At 36.8% G+C, this 23,317-nt stretch overlaps 1 protein-coding gene across 1 annotated transcript in view; it reads left to right on the forward strand.

Annotated features, from left to right (window-relative positions):
* cntnap5l (contactin associated protein family member 5 like) overlaps positions 1 to 23,317 on the forward strand; it is a gene marked incomplete at its 5' end in the record, with an annotated part of 108,917 nt that overhangs the window by 37,732 nt on the left and 47,868 nt on the right. Inside the window, one exon of the mRNA XM_079844376.1 lies at positions 4,510 to 4,703. Within this exon, the coding sequence (XP_079700502.1) occupies positions 4,510 to 4,703 (194 nt within the window). The remainder of the gene's footprint in view (positions 1 to 4,509; positions 4,704 to 23,317) is intronic.

The raw sequence follows: 23,317 nt of genomic DNA on the forward strand, positions 1-23,317 counted from the left end.
CAGCCCTGTCACACCTGACCTTGAGGGTTTCCTTTTTTCCACACCAGCTTCATGTCCTCTTTAAAAGCAACTTCAACTTGAGCTAGGGGTTGTGTGATATTGACACAAATGGATAATGATAATTAGACAATATTTTGCTCAGTGTTTTTGTGCTGTTGCCTTGACAGGTTTATGCCTGTCATGGACAGCCTTTCATATTCTTCATATTTTGTGCGGTGAATAATTCACAGCACTGACAGAAATGAACTTTTCCACTATGAGGAAAAGTTAATTTCTTTTCCACTTTCCCGTTGTCAATTATTCCTTACTTAATGCACTTTGTGGAGGCAACCACCTTCCGCTTTGTGTCGGGCGGTTCTTTACCTGCACGTCATGCATTAAAATCCTATAATGCACAGCTTGCCGTGGATTATCCCTTACGTGATACTATTACTGATTTAATTTGATTGATAACAGTGTCTTATTATTTTAATTGAATTTATGATTAAAATGTTAGAATTTGACATCAAAGATTATGCATCCATCTACAAAAGTTATAAAATAATGCCACTATAAAGGTGAAAGTCCCCTGGAAATCAGTTTAAAGGGTTAAATATTGGGCTGTTGAATTATTAGAAAAATAATGCACACCAATTATTCCGCTTACCACACCTCAAGACATATATTTAAAGGGATTCGTCCGGTTTTGTCCTTAAATCGCTATTGTGAGTAGGACTATTTCTTCCGCGTCTCATCAACCCGCTCTTTTGCTAGTTCCGAAACGTCATTTTAAAGCTAGTTGTGGAGGCTTGAGCCACTGATTGCAGACTAATGCAGTTATTAATGCAGCGAGTTATTAGAGAGAGAGAGAGAGAGAGACTGCGTCTCTTTCAACAGCGTCAACTAATACGGAAATGTAAGAACAGCGCCTTTATTAACGTTACCTCGCTAGTGAGAAATGTCTGGTTGCTTTTAAGTTGCTAAACTATTTTACTGATCAAATCGTCAGAGCAGCGCTGACATCATGTTTCTGTGCCAGTGTGTCCGGTCCGCACTGTATGTGTGCGCGTTTGAGTGGGAGAGCAGAGAGAGCGGGTGAACGAGAGTAATGTGCGTTTCTTACATAATTAAACGTAATTTTGTGGAAATAAAACGTTGAAATAATTTGTCCTTTTTATATTATCGTTTACTATATTTATTTGATTGGTCAGTGTCGTTGTGGGTTTTGGTTATTTGCTTTTGTAGGCTGTAAAGACATTTGAAATAACTGAAATCATTTGGCGAAGTGATATGGAACTGTAATGCGGTCAAGAGAGCTGCCTGGAACTACGTTCGCTGTGCGTTTCCCAGAAAATAATTGCACACCTTAGAACGCTCATCAGCCAATCAGATTCAAGCATTCAACGGCCCCGTAGTATAAAATACTTTAATGCACAGCTAGCCGTGGATTATCCCGATTTATCCATTTTCAATTTTGCTATAAATTTTGTTAATTTCATAAATTGTTTTGCTAGTTTCAGTTTAGTCTTTATTTTGGGAACCCATTTCTATTTAGTTTTTATATATTTAGTTTAGCAATTATTTTAGTAATTATAGTTTAGCAGAGTTACCAGAACACTTCCTGTGTAGAACAAAGCAAGATTTTTAATTTCAGCAAAGTTTAATGTTTGCACAGATTAGAGTTAACTCTTTTGCAGACATCTTAATAATAAAAATAAAATAATGGTCTGAGATTAAATGAAGAACCAAATAAATGTAATTTAAAAATATAAAAGTAGAAATTAGGAAAATTCCAGACAAACTCATTCATATAAAAGGTCTTGTTAAAAAAATCTTGTTAAACATGAATTTTTTTCAGCAGTACAATGTAGTGTACTGCATTGTAACTACTGGTACATATTTTTTTCATGCGCAGGGTTCTTCATTGATTTCAATGATAAACATTTGTCATCATACACAGACGCGTTGGGCATGGGAAAGTTATCGTCATGATGAAATGATATTGGGTTATGATTTTGCCATTATGACATGTTGGAGTGTGATTCTCAAATTAATCAGCCAGCACAATTTATTTACATTTATTTTACGCTATTTAGACACGTTTGAACATGTAACCAACCCCATCCCATCCCATCCCTAAACCTACCCATTTGTGTATTATATGATCAGAGGCGGACAGTGAAGTATTTTTACTTTCTACTCAAGTACATTTTTCAAGTATGTACTTTTTCTTTGGAAAACTTTTACTTCACTCCATTCCAAAGCATAATATAATATCATACTTTTTACTGCACTACATTTTATAAATAAAAGTTGTTGTTTATTAACCTTTAATACTTAATTACATAAAAAATGTAGTACTTTCTTATTTGTACTCCAGTAAAACTTTGAATTACTTTTACTTGAGTAAAAGTATACAGTACAGTATTATTTCCCATTCCACTGCCATAAACGCATTCTTTGTGAACAGCCGCTTAGGACTAGCAGTGTGTTCTACGTTTCGGTCCGTCATTGAGTGCATCACAAGACAGCGGCTAATCGCCTCAGAATTCCCTCAACAGCCACAGGTCAGATTTTCAGTAACTGTTTTTAGTTTACTTTAGTTTTAGTTTTGCAATTATTATGATTTTTAAAATGTTATTTTAGTTTACGGAAAAAATTTTTTACCAATAGTTTTAGTCTTAGGGCGTTTTCACACCTGAAAGTCCGCACCAAGGTCCGAACCGAAGTTCATGTTTTGATACATTTTATACATTCGGTTAGTTTTGGTTTGGTTTCACATTGCAATTATGCAAGCGCACTAAAGAACTTTACATGAGACACTTCGTCCACTCGTCATCATCTATGTGGGCTGCATCTGGACATTGATTGGTTTGTAAACGGATGTGCGTCTGATGTCAGCGTCTTTGACAAGAATGAATGAACGGACGCATATCGTTGCCACTATTGAACAGTGCGCATTGCTTGACTATTTTCTTTTCGTTATACGTTTAAAAGTGGACATTTCAAGCTTTATATACACATATTTCTCATGTTTGTGAGACAGTAGCTGCTGAGTTTCGGTTTATTTGAGACACGATCCTGTTCATGTGCAAAGCATGTGATCGCTCCCGCGATTATTGTCTGCTATAGACTATTTACTTCTTATTTATTAAATCCAGGCAATTATCTGATTAAACGTTGATTAAAATTAAGATACAATTTACGAAACGAAATTCACATTAAAGAAAGGCTTTCTAAGCAAAATCATACAAAATTTCTTTCAAAATCATTTCTGACCTTCTGTCTTCTGACATATTGCGCATCTTTTCACTTTTCATAATCAATCTAGCCTAGATTGAATTTAAAAATAACATTATAATATTTAAACATGAACTTCCTGTAAATGGTCTGAAAGTCCGAGCCATACAGAAAATGCTTTCACACTAGAAACGAAACAAACCTTTGTTCAGTTTGATCCGGACAGAGACTACCTCTTTTCGTCGGACCAAATTTCGTCTGTTTGGTCCGGACCGTGGTACGGGGGAGGTTTCACACCTGTAATTTTGATTCGGACCAAACTGAAAGGTCCGAAAATCCGGACCAAACAAGGTAGGTGTGAAAACGGCCTTAGTTTCAGTTTTCGTTTACGAAAGTAACCTTGGTGCTGTTGTTGCATTTGGACATTTTTGTGGATAATATTGTGTCTTAAATGTAACTCAAAATGTTAACTGACACATCGTTAAAACAATAGTTATGATATTTTTGTAGACGATGCATATCGAATACCTTGACATAACTTGATCAAATTTCTTTAGCAGATTCAGATATTCAACAGGCTGCACTTTTTGATACTCTAGGAAATATTTTAGAAACCCAAAGCAAATTTTCTCATTTGATAACATGGGCAGTGTTCTTTTTTGTTGTTCCAAGGTGTGTGTCATTTCTTTGCCATCATGCCACTAGCAGAAATCATACACTACTCCTTTAATATACCGCTTGCTCGATTTATAGATTGCCCTCTCTGCCAGCATTCTTCCTGTAGGTACCATTTTCCGAATTCTGGCAAAAGAAAAAGAAAAGGAGGTGGGTAGGTCTGCGTGGGTGGACAAATATTTTGAAGAATTCTGTGAAGTTGTTGCGCGTGAGACCTGCTTTTATTTTTACTCCGTTCTGAACAAGAGATGCAGGAAACCATGTGACTAGAAAAACTACAGTATGACATGCAAGTTTAGAAATATGCTGTGTAATTTCCAAATTGGCTTTTTTTAACCGCAGTAATATTATACTTCACTGAGGTCCGTCAGCTCTCCTCTAGGGATGGATTGGAGATTTCTATCTCAAAAAGAGAGAGGCTGAGCCACAAAACTGCTGGAACAAATTTAATTCATTTTTTCTCTGACCACTAAGCTTCAGTCCTGTCAGCATGATGAACACGAGTATGAAATCTTAGTGAGTGCTTGAATTGTGGGGAGAATTACGCTCAAATTCAGTTTCATTCCTCTTTCATTCCTTTTTTTTAAACCACTGGCTCTTTATCCGTCCCTCTAGGTGGTGGGGGATGGTCTCCGAATGGAGAAGACCAACAACCCTGGCTGCAGCTGGACCTACAGGACAGGTTGAAAGTCACATCTATTGCTACCCAGGGTCGCTGGGGCAGCTCTGACTGGGTGGCCCGCTACCAGCTACAGTATAGTGACTCTGGACGAACCTGGAGACCATATAGACAAGAGGACGTGATATGGGTGAGTCTAGCTAATCTCTGGAACATGTCTCTTGAGTGAATGCCTAGACATTATTAGGCATTGTTTGAATAATGGAACACCAATGGTAAGAAACCTTTAGCAAATGTGAGAAATAAAATCGTAGCAACGTTTACTAAATGGAGACACTGGTTGTCAAACGTACTGGTATAGCTGATACCAAAAAAACTTGACTGTATTAGCATTTTTGCAGTACCATTCAGTACCTGCTTTCAAGCACACTTGTTCTAGTTTGTTTGAGTGCTCTCTGAGCGTCAGAGGTTTATATTTATAGCGTTTCTTTACAAGCATTGTAGCCAATCACAATCATATCTGTTGAGCATGTGAACGCAATGGCCTATCAGAGGTCCTACTCGGTAAGTTCAGTCAGAACTGTCAGAATCTGCTTAACACACCTGAAAACGGTTTTGTTTTGTTCAACGCCAGCCGCGCGCTCTCAAATCCTTTCACTATAACCAACAAAGTGCAAACACAATGTAAATAAGAGATACATTTTTATTATATTGGGAGTTTTCACAAGAAGGCAGAATTAAGTGAGCTTGCGCTTTAGAGATTGAGTACGTAAACAACGAAACGCTGATAATTGAAATAAGCTTATTGTCCTGTTGTACATGCATACTGATAACCTGGCGAAGCATTAAAAACTAAAGAGTGTTCCAACATGTCAACGGGAAACTTACGGACTCGTATATTATCTTCTCATGTACTGAGATGAGAACACATTTTGTATAATTTCTTGGGTCCGGGGGCTCCGATAGGGTTAATAAAGGCCTTCTGAAGCAAATTGATGGGGTTTTGTAAGAAAAATATCCATATTAAAAGTTTTATAAAGTAAAATATCTAGCTTTCGGCAGACCACCTTCCATATTCAACCCCCCGGAGCCGTGTGGATTTAATTATGGATGGATGTGCTTTTTTGAGCCTCAAAATTCAATGGACCCCATCACTGCCGTTATAAAGTGTGGAAGCATCAGGATATTCTTAATATAACTGATTGTGTTCATCAAAACACAATCATCAAAACACATCAAAAAGATGAAAGTCATATACACATAGGATCATGGGGTAATTTTCATTTTAAAGTAAACTTACTCCGATAAAGGAAAACAGGTTTACACATTTACATGAGCACATGCATTGTCGGTAGAATCGGGGTAAGAACATGCATGTAAACGCTCATTGACAGCCTTAGTGCTTATAAAGGGAAGGCTCTTGCTTTCTGTTTATTACTAATTCACAATCTGAATACAAGTTTCGTTTTTCATGCTGCTAAGTATACACTGCAAAGTTTCTGGGTTGAAACCCATATTTAAATGCGCAATTGAATCGAAAACCGTGATGACGAACGGATGAGATAAAACGGGACACCCTTTTCTAAAGTACTTAAATCAACAGTTTTTGATCTAGTACCGAAATTGGTACCGAGAACAACGAAACTGGTTTTGGTACAGACTACTGAAACTTTGACAATCCTAAAGAGACTAACAGATACACTAAACATTGTTTCAGAGAAGACAATATTTAGCATATGCTTTTTATCCAAAGCTACAGAAAGTGTATTCTCTGCAGTGTTATTTGACTATTATTTATGTACTATCATAGTATTTATTATTTTGAAATACCCTTTATTTTGATGGTCCAATTTAGACATTTGATTAACTATAAGTAACTTTGCAACTGCTTGTCAACTCTACTACTCTCATTAGAGTAATATTTGACTGTAGTAGACTGTTAGGTCAGGGTTAGGTGTTCAGGTTAGTAGAAAAAGTTGCAAAGAATTAATTACAAACTTACTTATAGTCAGTAGAATGTCTGAATGTTTTGAATTGGGAGCATCAAAATAAAGTGTTAGCAAATATTAAGCAGATAGTCTACTAATACTTATAAATTAGCCTACTTATAGTTAGTAGAATGTCTAAAGTGGACCATCAAAATAACGTGTAACTTAAGCATTTATTTTTATTTTCAGTTTTCATTTTAATCTTAGTTGAATTTTTATATATATATATTTCACATTTTTCAATTTTCACATTTTTTCAGATTTATTTTGGTTTTAGTCATTTTTGTACTTCTACTTATTTTATTTCAGTTAGTTGCCAAGGCACCATTTTTTTATTTTCGATTTAGTAATGATTCTCTGTATTGCCACCTTGATTTTTTGTTTATGGGCATAATAATGCAGGACTATGATCACTGCAACTAATCATTTCATGTGTTGATTTGTTAATCATTGAAACTAACCAACTCATGGGTCATCCGCAAACTTTATTTTTAGTTTGAGTCTTTTACTCCATTTGACTGTCAAACGTTCCAGACAATATTTTGATTCAAATTCAAATTAGGATCTGCATGGCGTGTGTGGCATTGATGCAAGATGCAATGAAGCACGAAGCATTATGATGAACTGCGTTCAGTGATGGAATTTTGTTTGGAATGTGTTGATAAATTATTCTCCCTGTCTGAGATCAATAAAACACACTTCGGGTCACTTAAGACCTGTCAGTGCATGCGGCACATACAAATGATTCATTAGACTATGTTAATTAATCCTGCAGTTCTCTAGTGGCTTGTTTTGGTGAAGTGATTTTCCACAGAGAAGAAATTTAAATGGACCTGATCTCCATCTTGCATGAGTTTCATCCTCTTATTTTGAGTACATTTCACTTTCCTTCAGAAAAAACTAAGTGCAAGTAAAATTTCCCAGAAGTGTCAATCAATCTTGTGTTCTTGTTCTTCTTAGTTTCTTAGTGTAGTTTTTCCTGTTTAAAGTTGCATAAAACCACCAAATGCCTTTTCTTGCTAATGAACTGATGAAATATTAAAAATGGATATTAATTATGAAGGAATTCTTAAGTATCCAGAGCCCACTGTGACAATGCTGGTGACACATTGAATTGAACATTAATTATTCTAAAGGACATCCAGCTAATTATTTTAGATTATTAATTAATAGATGGATATTTGTCCACTGGGAAGAATTGTGCAACAATATCATGCAAGAGATGTGCACATGTGAGACTTGTCATACCTGTGACCTCTATGATGAATAACAGAGTTGGTTGACCAAAATTCAGCATAGAAATACAAAAATAAATCAATTTGTTCAACCTCCAGCCCAACCAGCAGGTTTCTTTTCACCTTGAAATATCAAAACTGTCACCAACAGAGATGGTGTGGCCAAAAGGAGATACATGCGAAAGGAGAAACTGAACATCTCCTTGCTGTTGGGCACATTGGCAATAGGACCTTGAATTTTGCTTGTTTACCCATTCAGAGGAGAAAACCCTCTCAGAGGTGCCAGTCTGTGCCAAGGTGAGTTGCCATGCCAGCTGGAGCAGATGCCAATGAGTCAGACAGCCAGACAGACAGAATCCATTGCCATCTGTCTAACGCCAAAATACAGTCACCCACTTTGACTAAACCGAAACACGCTGCCCATTAGATAAGGGTCTTCTCATCGCTGCTGCCCACCAGCTACTAGCCGTTAATCATGGTAAACATGTGATTCAGTAAGTCAATATAAATCCAAATGGTGTGATTCAGCCACTAACATGATATATACAAAGCCATTCTGACTGTGTATTTGTGCGTTAAAGGTGCCCTAGAATGAGTTGAAACAATATTTTTAAATTGTTCTCTGATATCTAAATAGAGGGTATGTGACTTATTCAAGGGCAAAAATTGTCTAGATATGGTTTTACAGGTCCATTTACAACCCTAGAAATTGTCCCTAGAATGAAATGGTCTGTTTTTGCCTTATTTGAAAGGGTCATGAATATTAATGTAGAGTTGTGCTCTGATTGGCTGTGTCACTGCGCGGCTAATTTCAGTAGCTTCAGTGCCAACAAACACATCATGACAATGGAGAGATTATGCATCCAACCTTACATGTTTGATCCTGTTTCTGACGAAGATGCAGATTTTGTGGAACAATCAATTGTTTTGAGATTGTAAATGGGCGCTTCTGAGTGGTAAGTTTAGTCTTCATTTTCAGTAAGACCTGCAAAACGTAACGTCAGTACTATAACTTCAGCGTACATGTGAACTAGCATATAACATTAACTTTACACGTTAACTCATAACGTCAGTAGTCACAACTTTGTTTTTAGCGTTGTAAAAATATTTTAATTATTGTAATGCATCACCGTACAATGATAGCTTCTTCACTTTGAATCACGAATTCTAAACAGTGAACGGGGTAGCGCATAAATATGTTGTTTGTACAGTACAGTAAAGTTTTTTTTTAACATATTGACTAGATGCCTTGTCAAATGACTGCATTTCAGCTTAAGTGGTGGAGAAGGTGACGTTAGCTAGAAGGATTGAGTGAGCTATAAGCATCTAAAATAACTTAGTTAGCTCCTGAGTTATGTGTTGTTGATGAAATATAGGCTAAATTATAATTCTATCCGACAAAAGGGATTGCCATATGTATCTACGGTTGTATTTTGTAGATTTATATGACAACACTGGCAGGAAATAATATTAATCTTTAACAATTGTCATACTGTTATGTATGCTACTTGGAGTTTCCTATTGTTACTGTACTAGCATATTGCGTTAGATCTAGACAACACAGGGGATATTATCATTAATGTAATCAGAAATTTAATCAGAAATTATTTAGGCAGTCAATAAGTGGAAAAAATCAGTACTTACTGCTTGCGGGAATATAGTTAGCCTGTTAGCCTGAATTATAGCGAAGCCTTTTTGATATTATCCCAGCCAGGTTAGAAAAACTGTCCGTGGTTAAATGGGCCGAGCAAACGAACAACTTTGAATTAAATTGTTGCGCTATCCGGTTATAGATAAACATCAACCATGCCTGTTGACGGTTTTGTTCTATGGGAAGGGTATGAAAAGCCCTCACGGCCCCTGCACAGCCTGGAACATAACATTTATTTCCATGATCTGCCATTTTCGCCATTATCCTCGCGTGAGGTTTGTTCACAATACCTGCAGAACTTGCGATGATTCGGCTGTGCAGTTCCACCTGGCCTTGAACATGTGCTGGCATATTCAGATGTCGGGGCGTACATATTAATGATCCCGACTGTTGCGTAACAGTCGGTGTTATGTTGAGATTCGCCTATTTTTCTGTGGTGTTTTTTACGCACGAGATTTACATATGAAGGAGGAAGCAATGGTATGTGATGTCCACGTACTGAACACTTGTTATTCAACTATGCCAAGGTTAATTAAATTTTGCATTCCAGGGCACCTTTAATTATTTTGGATTGTTAATATGTCAGGAATGTTGTGTAAATGTACATCTGTATGGCAACCCTTGAAGTATAACACTGTTCAAAAATAATATAGGCACGGAAGGGTCCATTCAATGCTAATGGATGGAAGAGAACAAATACAGCTGTGATTCTACAAAGAGAACTTCTGTCATGATTCAGTCTTTTGTCATGATTTCAGAAATGCTGCTGAACTGTTCCATTTCCATCACCAGATTTTTTGAATCATGGAGTTTTTGTTGCACAGATATCCCCCTCTCTCTCTTTCCCACCATCTGTGTGAGAGCTTTCTGGGGCCTGGAGTACAGCTGAGGTTTTATTCCTGCTGGCACAAAGTATTTTATTCTCACCACAGCATGAAGGGGGTACGCTTTGACAATTAAATCCTACATTAGACACCATCCCCTCGACCTGCCTCAACCCATTCTTTTCAACAGCTGTACGGTACCTTTCGCTCCTCTACTTTGCTTTCATCTACATCTATACCTTGACTTTTGCCTCCTGTGTGCATGTGAGAGAGAAGAAAGCAATTGAGAACCATTATAAAGGCATCCACAATCCCAGCAAAGAACTAGAGTGAGTGGGTTTCACGCATTATTGATGAATAGTACATTTTATTACTTATGTGTACAGAAAAGGTTACAAGGTTTTTTTTTCTTAGTGAAGTAGCACATACTGATTAATAATTATCATAATGCACACCAAACCAAGGGCTTTGCGCACACACACTTCCATTCAAAAGTAACAGTAAAGGCATTTATAATTATACAAAATATTTCTATTTGAAATAAATGCTTATGAACTTTCTATTCTTAAAAGAATCCTGCAAAAAAATTAATAATATCACGGCTTCCACAAAAATATCAAGGTGCTGACTGCTTTAAAAATGTATAACTATAAAAACTGTATCTTGAGCACCAAAGCAGCATATTAAAAAAATGATTGTGACATTGAAGACTGGAGTAATGATGTTGAAAATTCTGCTTTGCCATCAAAAATGTATTAAAATAGAAACATTATTTATATTGTAAAGGTAATATTTCGCAGTATTACGGTTTTTACTATTTTTGATCAAATTAATGCATCATTAGTGTGCTTTAGACACTTTCGACAAAACTAAATCTTACAGACCCCAAACTTTTTAACTGTGGTTTACTTTTCTGTACAGCCATTGAAACACAATAAATAAAATTTGTTTAGGCATAGATGGCATGTGATCAAACATTTTTATTCAGCGACTATTCCAGACTAATAATACGCATGTGTTTTTTTACTGTACAATATGTAAGTAAATTACTTATTCAAATTCTATCATAAAAAAAAAAAATCTATGTTTCCAAGACCAATGGGAGTCTTACATACATGTGGCTCTAAATTTAGTAATAATTAACTGCATACTTATTTCTGAATCATTATTTCTGCACGAAAATGTTTGCACACAAGTTGACGGACAAATACGTACTCGCGGTTACTAGTGAAAATGACTCATTGTGTATGTTCTTAATGGCAGAATGTGGAAAACTCTCAAGGACGTACTTGTGTGTGTGTGTGCGCGCGCTTTTATAGCACACTGCTGATACCTTTGCCTCTGCTGTAGTGTCACTGTAATGAGGCATGAGGTGAAGCAGCATGACAGTACAGGAAACCACATCCACTCCATCTCTAAATTCAGTATCCTCCTCTGTCCTTAAGTGCACACACAAAGACATACGCACTACATGAGACAACGGCCGAGATATTACACTTCAGCTTCTCCCTGCTCTAATGGTCATGTTCAGGCAGGAGAGACTGAAGTGACTGTTTGATGGCCATATCCTGTGCACAGCAGCAGCCAAGAAATAAACACCGCTCTGCCTGGCATACTGTATGTTTGGGCACGCAAGATAAAATGCTTCTGTCCGATGCAGAGGCAATACCTGATAGGTTCCAGTCCAATATTGTTGAACACAATTTACCGCCTCATTGTCCCGTGCATGCAGACCTAGTTTGGATGTTTTTCCTGGCATGGTGACACACACTACATATGTTTGCAGGTTGATATGAACCGCCTCAGATACAACTGTAGCCCTTCGTCTTTCAAATATTGGCTTACATTCTTTGTTTTCTCGTTTTTTTTTTTATGTGTGTACAAAAACATTAGTGCACACAAATGTATGAATAGGTCAGGGATGGGCAATTCCAGTTCTGGAGGGTCAATTGCTTTGTCTCAGGCCAATGCTGGTTTTGCCATGTTCAAAAAACTGTTCAAGAAATTATGTCTCTTTTATAATAAGCACTCTTGATATAATTTGTGACTATAAGGGCCCTATTTTAACGATCTAAGTGCATGCTCAAAAACGCATGGTGCAGGTGCACTTCTGAATACACTTTTGCCAGTTTAACAACGGAAAAAAATTGTTGGCGCATGGTCTCAAACAACCTGGTCTCACAGAATTCCGTGAAATGAACACAGGCCCCTTAACTCAAAATACGTGGCCATTTCACGGAACCGAAAATTCCGTGATGGGTCCATGGAAGTGATTCCTATGCAAGTCAATGACAGTAAAAAGTAGACATGATTTTATGAATATTTATAGGCTACTTTTATATTTTGGAGCAACTAACTCCACTCCTACCCTAAACCTACCCACTCTCAACAATATAAAACACATAACAGGTACAGTCACAGGTATTTATTGCAAAAACTGACCAAAAACAGCTTAAAAGTATTAACTCATGTTGCATTCCAAGTCTTCTGAAGTCACACGATGTCTTCATGTACAGAACAGAGTTGATCTTAATGTTTTAATCGCTAAAATGATGATCCCGTCGCTCCGTGAACACACTCATTCATATCTCATTCAAATAATACACACGACTTTTTAGTGTGACGCAATCTGTCACGAGACACACGAGAGCCAATGGCATTTTAAAATCAAAGCCGACCTAATGACGTGATTGGTCACGAGACATACGACAAAGCTGACGTAACGTTTCTTCCGGCGGTAAAATTTGAAATGTGTTTTTGATCTTTGGCGGATGGACTCGAACGCTGCTGATCGCTTTTGGGGATTTTCTTCACACAAATTAATCGTTTCGCCTCGGAACACTTGAAATATTTGTACTTTTTGAATAAATTGTGCCTGCAGTCGTATCTGCCTGTTATATCCTGTTTTTTATAATACAAAAATGGGTAGGTTTAGGGAAGGGATTGGGTTATGTGTTCAAAACGTGTCTAAATACTGTAAAAAAAAAAAAAAATGAAAATAATTATAAATAAAATTATGCTGGCTGATTAAATTGAGAATCACACTTCATCATAATGGCAAAAATCATAGTTTCATGATGATAACCATGCCCAACGCGTCTGTATACTGTCATTGACTTAATGACAAAACCACATTGAATTTTCGGCGATTCCGTGAAACTGCCACGGATTTTGAGTTAAGGGGCCCGTGTTCATTTCACGGAATTCTGTGAGATCAGGTTGGTCTCAAAGGTTTGTACCTAATCTCTTAATGAGTCATGGGTGTGTTTTGGGCATAACGTGTAATAAACCAATCAGAGTCTCATCTCCCATTCCCTTTAAAAGCCAGTTGCTCACACATTCGCTATTTAAATCCTCATTTACAACATAGGCTCCCTCAATCTGACGAGCCAGTTTAAATACATGTGTGTATTGCCACGATTGGTCAAATAATTTGCCAATTTCATTCGTCATTACTGGTATTTCTGATACATGCAATGACTATCCATTATGACATGTAGGCATTTTTATCTTTATGTACACAAAAAACGTTGTGCACCCGCCTATAGGCACTAAAGCAACAGTCCGTAAATGTTACCTCTTTGTCGTCATCTCTGTTTGAAACCTGCAATTGCAGTTATTTGCGGAGTTATCATCTGTATGTGAGCTGTACATCGGCGCGGCTTCTCAGCACGGATGAATCTATTGTTTTGAGGAGTAAGTCAGTCACCGCATATATATAGTATATGCGCACACATATAGTGGCGTTGCGCTCCGAGCGACCCGAGTTCGAGTATATGCATATTTCATATTATGTAGTTGGGTTTATTGCTCACAATTAGTTAACAATTATTTTGTTTTGTTTAGGCTAATTCTGCTATGTTTCCAACTTGAATGCCCAACTCAGAAGCTCGAGTTTCCCAAGTGCACTTGAAGATTACAAACTCTGCAGGACAGTGACAGTTGTGCAGGAATCGATGCACAATTTTTATTGTTGATCAATATGCAAACAATGAAGAGTTTATCAGAAATATGCCAGATATATTCCATGTGTATTTATTACAACTATAGTGTCCATTAAAGCTGTGTGGAAAATGTTTTAATGTGTCAGGAAAAGTTGGTGAGTATTCTAGTTTGTTAGCCTGTTAATGTTTAGTATTTAATCATCATTTAGCATGCAGACACCTTAATCCAAAGTGACTTACAAATGAGAATAAAACAAGTGTATATGATTTATGCAAGACAAGTTATCCGCTATCTGATTAGTTACAGAGAGACAACAAGTAAAAAGGGACCAAGACAAATGAAGATTCATGTCAGCAGACAGCAAATGTAATCAAAGTACTACTTTATTCCGATTTGTCTAAGGAATATTCTCTAAAAATGTTGGTACATCTCTAGATGTAGCTAGAAAATGTGGTGACGTCTTCTTATATCAAAACAAATGGACAGTTTTTGATTCTTATACATTGATTTGAATTGCTTTGTACTTGTATTTGTCGTCAATGTTCTTTTAAACAGTGCATCTGTGTGCGATATTACTGGTGGCAGTGTTTGCGCTAGTCTTTAGTTTCTCTGTGAGGTACAGAGATGGAATGCTTATAACGGATTGGCTGCCGAATGAAGGACTGCAGAACAATGTTTGCATGGGATTGCCTGCTGATGGAGTTATAGAGGTTTTTTATTAAGCAAGCTCTCCAGATATCAAAGCAGTTGTGAAAGCAGAAAGCAGCAGTGAAGAGGTCCGGTTTTAGGGACTTTTCTTTGAAACGCTGGTTTTTAAAGCTAAAAGCTACTAATTTAAAGCAGTTGAATGTCATTCAATTTGACATTTTTTAAAAAGTAATTTGTGAAGTTAACTCTAATGGTGATGATATACAGGGCAACTGTTGAGCAATGTTGCCGTCAATGGGCAACCAGGTAAGACACAGGGCCCATGACCGATCTAAAGTATCCAGATAGAAATTTGTTGCCCATGCCCAATGGGAAAGTGGCCAAGCAACATTGCTTTGTAACATAGCCCAGCAACATTGCTTGACACTCTTGACGCCTTTTTTGAAGCTGCCAGCGTCTGTTTTACATTATAATCCTATGGAGTAAACCGTGTTTTCAAAAAAGTTGTGAGCATTTTTTAACACCAACATCTTTTTCTACAGCTCAACACGTCTTTTTCTGCAGCTCAGAGCGTCTTTTCAAGTGGAAAAAAGACTATAAAATGGAGAAGGTGCTGGTAGATCGACTTAACAGCAGTTGCAGGTCTTCAAACTGACTTTTGATAAGTCTAAAATATGCCGCAAACCGTGTATCATCCAACCGGAGCTTTTGAACAAAATTATTATAAGCACCATACTGTTTTCTTCCCCATATAGCTAATGTTGTGCACCCACAAACGTTGTTGTGAACCGACATTCTCCTCCCCGTTATCTTCAAAAGCCAACGCAAGAGATGGGGAGCCCAGCTGGGTTTGCCCATGTGGGACCTACTTAGTTGACCCAAGTGGGCCCCAGATAAGATGCCCATTTTGAGCCCATGCCCACTCTGTACCCCTGTAGCCCATGTTCAACCTATGTGGGCCCCACATACACGTGTTGGCTGGGAACTTTCTCTTTCTCTACATTCTGTATCTCTGCACCACACAGCACTCTTATTGCAGCTGTTGTTATAGCAACAAAAGATGCACTCGGCTGCTTTGGAACCAAACGCTGAAAGCTTCTTTTTTTTTAACTAAAAGAATGCTCTTGGCAACTTGTTCTTGTCAAAAAAGACGTCAAGTGTGAACAGCCTAAGATTATATATTTAATTATTATACAGAATCATTATATTTAATAAAAAAATAAAACAAAAAAAAGTTGAAAACTTACTATTAACTAGTTGCTTATTAGCAAGCATATTACTAGGATATTGTGTTTTATTAGTACTTATAAAACACATATTAATGCCTTATTTTGCATGTCCATATTCTACATTCTTTCCCACTACCTAAATTTAACAACTACCTTACTAACTATTAATAATTAGGTGTTTATTGAGGTAAAAGTCTGTTAATAGTTAGTTGATAATGAGAATTGGACCATAAACTAAAGTGTGACCCATATTGAACTTCAATATAGTAATGAACAACTGCATTTGACTAAATATTTTGTGAAATTATTAAAAAATATATTTAAATACGTTGTCTATTGCCACAAAAAAAGATGACTTTTGCTGATTTCGATTTTAACAGAATAGCTCTGTTCAATTAAGGATACTCATCTTGTTTTCTCCACAAAACAAACAGAGATATTGAATTCATGACCCATATTATTAGATTTTTTTAAAAATTGTTACTCTATGCCTAAACATACCCAGTCACAAAAACATTAAAAGCTATCCGATGACTTAATATCACTTTTTCCTTTTAACACGGTAAAGAGCTCGCATACTGTCCATTTTTGCTTTTTTGGCCTTCATAAACTTACTTAATTGTTTTATATAATTAAATGGAAGAGTATTTCAGATGCTGTCACATATACCATAACTTTTTTAAATGGTTGGTTTTAAATTAATCGATTCAAAGTGAATCAAGATTTCCATTCTTATTAGATGCTTTTAGTTATTACCTAAATTCTATAGAGCTGGTCTATTATGCACAAGTCACCTGTGTACACGCACAAGTTCTGGTTTGTTCACAAACAGACAAACTATCCAGGAACTGTTTTCTCTTTTTTAACAGTTTATATATATATATATATACATATATCATGATTGTATAAGCTATATCTTGCACCTCAGATCTTAAACAATTTCATTATACCAGAAAATAGTTCCACCAGAAAGGATTTTAACTATAGTCTTAATGGTTTATATTATAGTTATTTGGACAAAATTGCTGGCTAATCATAAAAGATGGTGGAGAAATTTAAATCAGGGAGGCATTAAAGGAGCTATTTATTTCCTGCTGAATGATTGTGTGTTGATTTATGACTAGTTGATGTGGCTCCTGCTCCTTGGGGTTGTGCATTATTTAGATATACATCAAATGAAAAAGATTTGCTAGTTCATTATTTGACAAAATGCTCTGTTTGACCCCCCAAAGAGCAATACAGAGGTCACCTTGATGTCATTTTATAAATGTAATGCAAAACCTCTCATTTTAAAAATGTCAAATGCTAAAAATTTGCGTTTTTATACTCTGATGACTCTTTTGGAGTTGCCGTTGTCAGAGCCCTCAGACCTGGTGGTGGCAGATCCAGTTCTCACGATGGACAGAACGCTGCAGAGTTATTGTCTGGGTTACTATAGTGCCTCCTGTTGACTCTACTTGTCACTTGTTTAGTTTGGGTTTATTGCGATGTCTCTGAAATCGATTTCATCTGCCTCTCTCCACTGCTGGTTTGTGTTCACGTGATCCACCAAGTGTGAAGCCCTACATGTGCACAAACCCACACATGTGTACGCATTCACACAAAATCAATATATTTCATTTCAGAACTCTCTCTTATCTGTTCCTCTGTGCTTGGATTGGTAAAGCAGATTATCCTAGACTTTTTCAGCTCTGACTAAAATAATACTATTGAAAATGCTGTGGCAAAAAATGAAAGTCCCTTATCTTGTACAATAAAGAACAGCTGTCAGTTTCACATAAAAAACTATATATGACATCCATGATGAGCTTCTGAGTAATATTTGAGTATAAGGCACTTTTTTAAGGCATAGTGCAGTGATTTGGAAAGAAAGATATTGATTTGAATGAAAAGACTGCATTCTCTAAATACACAATTAAAGTGTGAATGTCATTATTGATATTTTCCAATTCTGAACTGAAAAAAAAAAAATTATCACAATTATCAGCAGTATTTGATTGCAGATTTAGCATCATGAAAAGGTCAGAGAAGCTGTGTTGTGTTTTGTGCTTTAGCACTGATCTTCAAGACTTTTCATAATGTGTCTTTTTTTCATTAAGGGCTTTGATGCCTTTGCTCTGCAAACCGCCCACTTTTTTACCGCACATAATAAGATTTTGGTGTCCATTTAAAATCAATGGCAATGACTGGAAGGAGCTTTAGCGTAAGCCGCTAACAGCGGCTAATGTGGCAAAGAGAATTTATCACGTTGTGACAGATTCTATTAAACCACTCTAAAAAGGTCAATCAGTTCAGAAACGTGTTTATAGATATTTTCTCCCGGCCTTTCTCGTGTGCTGCTCTGTCTCTGTCTGGCTCTAAAGTTGTTTGGCTACTCGTCAGGTGTGGTCCAACATGTCTTTGTGTTTCCACAGAGCTGGAGGTGACCATGGAAAATATTGATTTGTGTTGAGCTAAAGCCGCTAACGGCTTAATCAGATCATCTCACTGTTGTTAAGAATCTGTTTACTGAAAAGGCTTTGGCTGCAACATGTTTCTTTTATATACAAAGGACTATATTTTTGGAGTATTCAAAAGGCAAAATGTAGAAGTCGGAATTGACCAAGATCGCACACAAAAGCAATGTAAACCCAGAAGCCAGAAAATAAGTTCATCCCTCCTCTTTCAAACAAGGTTCGATACATCAGAGTTAATTGACCTTCGAATTGAACTTTACAAGCGACACAAAATGTCAGCAGTACCTTTAAAATGCAAAATAATAATGATTATAATTTAAAAATCGATACTTGTCGTCTGTGCATTGAGGATGAAAGAGTACACGGTGTTATACTATATTGATTAGCTTCCTCTCACTTTAGTTCAGAGCATTCAAATACCATCACATTGGCCAAATGAAGAAACAAGGAAGTTGCTAGACAACAAGTCAGTTATAACCCTAACCTTTATAAAGAGGTACATGGTAAACAATGTTAATTTTTTTTTTTTTACTTAAGATTACATGGAGATTAATAGCTTGATAGATTCTTTACATGCCTGTAGACATGAATAATACAAATCAAGCGTATAGCGTCAGTTCTGGCTGGTCACGTTAGTCAAACTCGCATCAGTTGGTCACGTCTGTCAGCTGATCACGTCTACCTATAGGAATACGACGTCTATCACCGCATACATATACAGTATATAGCTCCTCAGTACTATCAGCAGCTATCGCATTTCTCCAGAGCTCATTTACACTCCTCCACCCCCAGCTCCTCCTCTTGTCTGTCAGGATTTGGTTTTCTGATTTCCCTTGAATCCGACTAAATTCCTGAATCATTTTGTGCATGTAATATCAACATTGATATCTGCGATACATTATGTTGGTTCTGTTCTGTTTACCCTATAGTGGGGTTATTGCTGCTCTCCCTGCTCTTATCCATGCTAGGCTGCATGGATGCGCAGGAAGTTCTTGCCCAGAACAGAACCATACCGGCAATCCAAACCATATAATAGTCAATCAATCATCTTTGATGATAGTGGTCCTGACAAAAAAAGTAGCTTGCGGAAATGAGTGGTGCAAGTATGACATCACTTTGTAGGCCAACTGGCAGTTAGCATCACACTGGTTCCCTCGAGAAAAACCCAATAGGATTTCCCCATAGGCTTTTGGATTATCGCTAAACAAAAGTTTAAAGGGTTAGTTCACCCAAAAATGAAAATTCTGTCATTAATTACTCACCCTCATGTCGTTCGACACCCGTAAGACCTATATTCGGAACAAAAATGAAGATATTTTAGTTGAAAGCTGATGGCTGAGAAAGGCTTCAGATAGGCCTCCATTGGCATTCAGTACATTTACACTCCCAAGACCCATAAAAGGCACTTAAAACGTCGTTACAAAGTCCATCTCACCACAGTGACTCTACAATAATTTTACGATGTGACGACAATAGTTTTTGTGCGCAAAAAAAAATCAAAATAACACCTTTATCCAACTTGTTCTTGTCTTCCGTGTGTGCCTCCACGACGCATGCGCGAGAATATGACGTAGCGCCGGGGTTCGGGAATCCATGAAATGCGCACTTTAACCCCATTTTGAGAACTACGCCGAGACCTAAAGCACGATCAATGTAGAATTCAACAGCTTAGATACGCGCGTCTTCCTCTGCTTGTAAACAAATCGCTTCTGAGTCATGTGTCCGAACGCCGGATCTGCGTCATATTCTCGCGCATGCGTCGTGGAGGCACACACGGAAGACAAGAACAAGTTGGATAAAGGTGTTATTTTAATTACAGATATAATTGTAATTAAAAATCATAATTATCCCTATTGCCTGATACATGATAATAATCTGTACAGTATTGTAATCTGAGCACAGTGTACACATATCGTTTAGCTAGCGTTATCTATAAGCTAACACTTGTCTCTCACCTAGACACCTGCTTTGTTCACCACTGTTTCTCCTCACACAAACACTCAATCAGTCTCCTCTAATCGTTGTTCTGTCTAATCCTGGTCTGTCCCTAATTGTGTGTCTTAATTGTATGGCTTTGGTCTTCCATATGAGTATTAATAAACATTTATATTTTCCTCAGCGTCCGAACTGTCACTGCAATCCACTGTTTTCACCTCACTTCCTCTCGTTACGTCACTTCTGGATTTGGCATTTTTAGATGCGGAAGTAAAATGTTCTCACAAAAACGACTCCAAAAAGCCTTAATAGCATATTTTAAAGTATATTTTAAAGAAAATCTAGTTCCTACATTATTTTTCTATTGACTCACTGGGGTCTCTAACCTGCAATATGCCCTTTAAAACATTAAACAAAAATCCCATTCAAAAAACCCATTGACTTTTGGACAAAGGAACCTAAAGTGCTAAAAAACCTGCACCACTCTATACAAATGAAATGTTCATTTGAGATTTTTTTTTGTTCTTTCTATAACACAAGGCCTGAGGAATATAAAAAATATTATTATTAAAAACAAACTTTCAGTTGAGTATGCAGACACTTTGTTTGAATGTTAAACAAAGTACCATCGTCTTTTTAATAGCTTAATTCAAGGATTAAGAATTTAATTTAAGTTTCAATGAGTGATATTTACAGTGTGTTGCTTAGTCCTCTCTGCTTTGTGTGTCTCACTAATGAACGTCTTTGAAAAACTATTGTACCTGTCTCTGTCTCTCTCTTTCTTCCTCTCTCTTTACCTATGCTGAATGAACACACAAGCTAAGCCTATTGTTCAGTACAAGGATTAAACACCTAGGCCTTCATCTTTGGGTTGAAAAGGTGAATCCCTTGTCAATTAAGGTTTCCTGTCGTCGTCCACTGGGATGTTGGAGGAAGTTCAGAAAGCATTGAATTCTTCCCATTTTCTCTGAATAAATCATACATGCAGTATTGCTGAATTATGTATAGAACTTTTGCTTTGCACCATTTTTTCATTCTAAAGGCCAGTTCACACAAAGCATGATAACTTTAAGGATCACTATATTAGTGTCCACACCAGCAGACAATATCATTCTGTTTATTCTAAGCGTGTGCTTGCCTGCCACTTTAAATGCTCGAGCTCGTTACAGCAGGATTGATTCTGATTGGCTGTCAATGTTTTTATCGTTCATCAGCTGGACAAAATCGTTCTGAAAGTGATTCCAACGAAATCTCTACATCATTATAGTTATAGCTGTGGTGTGAACTCTGCTATTCTTTAACATTGAGAAGGATTTTTAGAACTATATCTTTATCGTTATCTTTATAGTTATCGTATTTGGTGTGAAAGGGCCTTTAGTCTCCCTTGTAAATTTGTGAGATGATACTATGGAAGCAAAAATATTATCCACCTTAAACTAATTTGTATACAGTAAAGCAGGTCTGTTGTACACGACCGTCTACATTAAACCAACATATGTATTCATTCAGACACAATCTGCCAATATGAAAAATTATATTAAAGAAAGGGAGTACAGGACAGAAAATGCTGGCTTTTCTGAAAAGGCTATTTTAACACTTTCTCAAAAAAAAAAAAAAGGTTTAAGGAAACTAACCAGAATTCTAATAATTCTTTCATTTGTTGATCTCCAGGAGATCGTGTTTTATTCTGATTGCTGCCTGTAATAATTCTGAGAATGGTTGCATTGTTACATTTATATAAATCATTTCATCATCCAAGCTTATTTTCCATTTCCTCTCCATTTTCTTTGCGTCTGTGACATTTTTTTCTTCTGTTATTCTCTCACTAAATGAATTATTAATATCAAGTTTAACCACCTCAAAGACATCAGTCCACAAAGAGATTAAACTAACACATTGTTCTAGCTTCTAATTAAGCACTAAAAAGAAATGTGATATACTGTATTTATATCAGCTAATTCTTTTCATCCTTTTCTGGCAAAATTATGACTTTTTATATCTGTATTTTAATAATTAAATGTAGATCATTGAATAGGCCAGTTCACGTGAATTTTTTTAATGATACATATCCCACTAATTTACACCACACCTCAGTCATGCTGCATTGTTAGTCAGAGGTTTATTCATGCTCACAGTTTGTGTGCTAGGGCTTAAAATTCACTTTGCAAAGAACAAACATTCCAGTCCCTCTCTCCTACGGAAAAAAAAGGATATCTTTCTCCATCTATAAGTTTCCTCATATTTTATCATTGCTTCATCACACCCTTGATCTTTCATTAACTTTAATGATGTAGACAAGATGAAGGAAATTAGTTTATTCTGGTTTGTATGCTGTCGGCATGCGTTAGCTCGGTGAAAGACAAACAGACTGGCCTCCATATTCCAAAAATCATTTGGCAACTTCCCCCGTACAAGCTCGGGGAATGATTTATTTTCAAGGATCCTTTAATAAAAATGACAAAAACAAAACAGCCCAGCAGAGATGAATCAGCACAGAGAAGGTCAGAACTCATCAGAAAATCATTTAGTCTCATTTCATCATCACTGGGGAGCAAAGAACCAAACTCAAAAAGGATCATTTGTGCTAATATAATGTTTGCATCGTACAAAGCATCTAAATGGTGTCTGCAGGGCCTGTTTGGCATGGAAGCTGTTTTGTTGAAGAGACTTTAATAAACAGTCACTATACCTTGTTGAAAACACACATTTATTGCACTGTGCTGTTTGACCAGCATTCAGCTTTGTTTTGTTCCGCCGTGGTCTACAAGACAGACCGACAACAAACCATGTCTTATATGCAGGGAAATTAGCATCAGCTTACTTAAACATATGAAGAGGTACACAACCATTCAGATTTTTTGGGTCAGTAAGACTAGAGCAGAGGCGATTCTAG

The sequence above is a fragment of the Gobio gobio genome, assembly GCF_949357685.1.
Source record: "Gobio gobio genome assembly, chromosome: 19".
Taxonomy (NCBI): domain Eukaryota; kingdom Metazoa; phylum Chordata; class Actinopteri; order Cypriniformes; family Gobionidae; genus Gobio; species Gobio gobio.